General features: G+C 47.7%; 1 protein-coding gene across 2 annotated transcripts in view; it reads left to right on the top strand.

Moving 5' to 3' along the window:
• The window catches only part of CDH3 (cadherin 3), a 61,943-nt gene that overhangs the window by 32,361 nt on the left and 24,330 nt on the right, over positions 1 to 5,252 (top strand). For both annotated transcript variants that reach the window (XM_017852350.1, XM_017852349.1), the window contains 4 exons: positions 1,977 to 2,062; positions 3,720 to 3,863; positions 4,084 to 4,239; positions 4,345 to 4,489. In XM_017852350.1, the coding sequence (XP_017707839.1) occupies positions 1,977 to 2,062; positions 3,720 to 3,863; positions 4,084 to 4,239; positions 4,345 to 4,489 (531 nt within the window). The remainder of the gene's footprint in view (positions 1 to 1,976; positions 2,063 to 3,719; positions 3,864 to 4,083; positions 4,240 to 4,344; positions 4,490 to 5,252) is intronic.

The following is a 5,252-nucleotide window of genomic DNA, read 5'->3' as shown; positions in this document are numbered from 1 at the left end:
CTGGGATTACAGGCTTGAGCCACCGCGCCCGGCCAGAATTCTGCTTTTTTATATTGTACTCTTATATATTATGTGAATACTTTGTCATGTCCATATTACTTTTATTATTTTAAAAGCCTCATCTAGACTGGGTGTGGTGGCTCACACCTGTAATCCCAGCACTCTGGGAGGCCTAGGCAGGCAGATCACGAGGTCAGGAGTTCGAGACCAGCCTGGTCAACATGGTGAAACCCCATCTCTACTAAAAATACAAAAATTAGCCAGGTGTGGTGGCACACACCTATAGTCCCAGCTACTTGGGAGGCTGAGACAGAAGAATCACTTGAACCTAGGAGGTGGAGGTTGCAGTGAGCCAAGATCGTGCCACTGCACTCCAGCCTAGGTGACAGAGTGAGACTCTGTTTCCAAAAAATAATTAAAAAAAAAAAATTGACCAAAAAACCCCCCTCATCTGTTATCCTTTCTTATTTTAAGGAAAGATATTTTAAAACCAAAATAATAATCTGAAACTAAAAGACAACCTTTCTGAAAGGACAGTTGGTGCCCTCGCCTGACATATCTATGGACAGTCGTGGGACTGTCCTTGTGGTCTTTGTTGTGTTGCAGCCTAGCGAAAATGGGAGCTCTGGGCAGAGCATGGTGCTGGCAGGACCCAGGGTGTAGCCCCTGGCAGATTCCCTGATTTCTTGCATTGGCCATAAGGAAGAGTAGGTAACAACATTGGTTGTGAATATTCTCTAGTGTGTGTCTTGGACTCAGGTAGACCTGGCTTCTGAACCTCAGTTTTCTAATCTTTGTAAAGGGGGCTGGGCGCGGTGGCTCACGCCTGTTATCCCGGCACTTTGGGAGACTGAGGCGGGTGGATCACAAGGTTAGGAGTTCAAGACCAGCCTGGCCAACATGGTGAAACCCAATCTCTACTAAAAATACAAAAATTAGGTGGGCGTGGTGGTGCACACCTGTAACCCCAGCTACTCAGGAGGCTGAGGCAGGAGAATCGCTTGAACCTGGGAGGGGGAGGTTGCAGCGAGCTGGGGTCGTGCCATTGCACTCCAGCCTGGGTGAACACAGCAAGATTCTGTCTCAAAAAAAAAAAAAGGTAGGGGGAGGGGATAATACCAACTTGGTATCATAGTTGCAAGGATGAAATTCACCTCCAGCTGGTGAATGGTGGTTACTAACTTGGAGTGCTTGTTTAAAGAGTAGCTAAGAGGCCGGGCGCGGTGGCTCAAGCCTGTAATCCCAGCACTTTAGTAGGCCGAGGCGGGCGGATCACAAGGTCAGGAGATCGAGACCATCCTGGCTAACACGGTGAAACCCCGTCTCTACTAAAAAATACAAAAAACTAGCCGGGCGAGGCGGCGGCGCCTGTAGTTGCAGCTACTCGGGAGGCTGAGGCAGGAGAATGGCGTGAACCCGGGAGGCGGAGCTTGCAGTGAGCTGAAATCTGGCCAGTGCACTCCAGCCTGGGCGGCAGAGCGAGACTCCGTCTCAAAAAAAAAAAGAAAAAAAGAGTAGCTAAGCATTAGGGATTCAGAAGGAGCAAAATGAACTGGAACAACCCAAGGTTGTCCAAGTGATCCGTGTGGGCATATATATTGTGTGTAAATAGACTCACAGTCTTCAGAAAATCTTCTGCCTCTAGCTATGACCTTATCAACCCCATGTCATATGAGACCACCTGGGGCTAATGTCCCTGAATGTCTATGATCTTGGTCCTCTGGGACCAAGAACAAAGAAGAGTTTGACCCACAAACTGACCACGAGGAGATCTTCCCTTGAGGCAATCTTCCCTCTGGAAACCAAACTTGGAAGTCTCATCTGAAACTTGTATTAGTCACACTCCTGGTCAGAGGCGGTAAGCTAAGTCCCCCTTCTGCAGCCACTTAGCAGTCCTTGATCCAGTCAGGGGTTTCCTGGGGCAACTTCCAAAATACTCCTGCCTTCCTAATGCTCTCTTTTCCCCTTCCCCACAGTATTCACGGGCTGCCCTGGTCAAGAGCCAGCTCTGTTTAGCACTGTTAATGACGACTTCACTGTGCAGAATGGCGAGACAGTCCAGGTAAAACACCATGTCCACCTGCAGGACAAAAGAAAGATGTTCTCTGTGCTTGCCCAGATTTCTGGCCAGGAGCCCTTGGTTGCTACGGCTGTTGTGAGCCAAGTCAACCCTTCAGAGGAGCAAGTGTTAGTCCTCAGCTGCCCACAGCTTGGGTGTGAGCACTGATCTAAGGGTGGTAGTGCTTGCAGCTACCCAACAGTGGTGCCTGAGGTCAGCCCAGTGGAGCCAAGAGCTGCCTCATGAGTAATCACCCCATGTACTGGGTCCCTTGGATTCCCTCTCCCACCTCCCTTTACTTCCTTCCCTTATCCATGTTAACCCCAACTGAAGGCAGTTCTAAACACAGGCCTGCCAATCCCATGAGCCTCCAGGAAGATGCACCTGGAGTGCTTGGCCATACTTCATTTTAATTTTTGAATAGCTAATATAGCCACGTGGTTCAAAAATAAAAAATACTAATAAGCTATACAATAAATATCTCCCCTCGTTTGCCTCCATTTGCCTAAAGCCCTCTTCACCCCTCCAAGAGAAGACGCAGTTAACCACTGTTTCCAGTTTCTTTTCTTCCAGAGTTTATATATAGTCTATATTTATGTGTTACATATTTATTTATATTACACGTGTTTTTACATGTTATCTATTTTGTATATACACATATATAAAAACATTCTTTTCCTTCTTATGCAAAAGCTAGGATGCTGTTCACATGTCTGGACCTTTTTCTACTTAACGGTGTATTAGCACAGCACAATGTTTACCCTCTTTCCACAGACAACCACTATTAGTTTTTTCCATATTCTCCCTGACTTCATCCATGTATAAGAAAATGTGACTACATGGTCTTATTTCCTACCCTTTTATACAAAAGGTGGAACAGTGCCTGGCACATATTAAGCACAACGTGTTTGTTAAATAAAATGCTAAACTATATTAAGCTGCCCTATACCTTAATCTTTTCATTTGACAGCATAAATCAAAGATCAGGCCGAGTGCGGTGGCTCATGCCTGTAATCCCAGCACTTTGGGAGGCTGAGGCGGGTGGATCACTTGAGGTTAGGAGTTCGAGACCAGCCTGACCAATATGGTGAAAACGGTTTTCCGTCTCTACTAAAAATACGTAAATTAGCTGGGCGTGGTGGCAGATGTAATCCCAGCTACTCAGGAGGCTGAGGCAGGAGAATCACTTGAACCTGAGAGGCAGAGGTTGCAGTGAGCCGAGATCTTGCTACTGCACTCCAGCCTGGGCAACAGAACAAGACTCCATCTCCAAAAAGGGAAAAGAAAGAAAAAAGCTCTTTTTTTTTAGAGAGCATACTCATTCTTATTTTGAGAGCTGCATAGTATTCCACTAGACGGATGTGCTGTGGTATATTTCACTGGTCCTCCTGTATAAGTAAACACCAAGTTCCCCTTGCAGTAGGCTCCTCTAGGTCTCCTCACCCTTACCTCTTTTTTTTTTTTTTTTTAATTAAACTTAGGGTCTCACTATCTTGCCCAGGCTGCTCTCAAACTCCTGGGCTCAAGTGACCCTCCCAAAGTGCTGGGATTATAGGCGTGAACTACCATGCCCAGCGGCCCTTAACTCTTATAGATGAGAGGATGTTGAGTATGTCCCAGCTATTTGCACCTCTGGGTTAAGGGGTTTCTCTCCTTGCAGGACAGAAAGTCACTGAAAGAAAGGAATCCATTGAAGATCTTCCCATCCAAACGTATCTTACGACGACACAAGAGAGATTGGGTGGTTGCTCCAATATCTGTCCCTGAAAATGGCAAAGGTCCCTTCCCGCAGAGGCTGAATCAGGTACGACTGTGCCTTCTCCTGGGAATCGTTGGTGGCCCCAGGGACCCCCATTCAAAGGCGTGCATGAGATTTCTTGCTACTGAATGTGTGGGCCAACAGAGGAAAACCTCTCCTATGTGAGCAGATTCTCCTATGGCAGGGCCCCTCTTCACAGAGGACTCTTTGTCACAGTCGTGGGATATTTGTTACTTTGTCAGCTGCCATTTTCTTTTCCCTCCAGCTCAAGTCTAATAAAGATAGAGACACGAAGATTTTCTACAGCATCACGGGGCCGGGGGCAGACAGCCCCCCTGAGGGTGTCTTTGCTGTAGAGAAGGAGACAGGCTGGTTGTTGTTGAACAAGCCACTGGACCGGGAGGAGATTGCCAAGTATGAGGCAAGTAGCCTTTAGTGTCTACTGTAAATGTCCCCTCAGAAGTGGGGTCCTAGGCCTGGGGAGGTGGGTGGCACCAGGCTGACCCCAGAGCTGTGTACCCCACAGCTCTTTGGCCACGCTGTGTCAGAGAATGGTGCCTCAGTGGAGGATCCCATGAACATCTCCATCATCGTGACCGACCAGAATGACCACAAGCCCAAGTTTACCCAGGACACCTTCCGAGGGAGTGTCTTAGAGGGAGTCCTACCAGGTAAGAGGACTGGGAAGGGGACTGCTACAGGGCTGCTGGGCCCATACCCTTAAATGCTAGAAGATCCCGCCATACCTGATTTCCTTGGCTATGTATCAAATTACTTGGGATCTTCTTAAAAATCCAGATTCACCCGCTTCCATCCCAAGGTTCCTGAATAAGAATGATCCTGGAGCAGAGCTCTGGAATCTGTAGATTTGAAATTTTCCCTGAAGCTTCAGATGATCAACCAAGCTTGGGAACCACTAGCTTTGGAGCTTCAAAGACCTAGATTTGAATCTTGGCTTTGCCTCTTTACTGGCTGTGATCCTGGGCATATTCTTGACTTCCAAGCCTCAACTCTCACATCTAAAAATGGGAGTAATATCAACCTTGAAGAGTGGTGAAGATTAGAAATACCATGTGCAGACTGTTACATCATACAAAGCGCCTAATGCGAGGCTCTTGAGTGCATGGCAGCTACAGGGAATGCAGCAAAAACTGGAGGTGTTAGAACATGGCTGATGGAGGCCAGGCGTGGTTGCTCACACCTGGAACCCTAGAGCTTCGGGAGGCTGAGGTGGGCTCATCACTTGAGATCAGGAGTTTAAGACCAGCTGGGCCAACATGGTGAAATCCTATCACTACTAAAAACACAAAAAAATTCAGCCGGGCGTGGTAGCGGGCACCTGTAATCCCAGCTACTCAGGAGGCTGAGGCAGGAGAATCACTTGAACCCCGGAGGCAGAGGTTGCAGTGAGCTGAGATTGTGCCATTACACTCC

Source organism: Rhinopithecus bieti, unplaced genomic scaffold (genome assembly GCF_001698545.2).
Source record: "Rhinopithecus bieti isolate Rb0 unplaced genomic scaffold, ASM169854v2 scaffold_34281, whole genome shotgun sequence".
Classification (NCBI taxonomy): domain Eukaryota; kingdom Metazoa; phylum Chordata; class Mammalia; order Primates; family Cercopithecidae; genus Rhinopithecus; species Rhinopithecus bieti.
The sequence above is the reverse complement of the archived record's forward strand: the minus strand, read 5'-3'. Positions and strand labels throughout refer to the sequence as shown.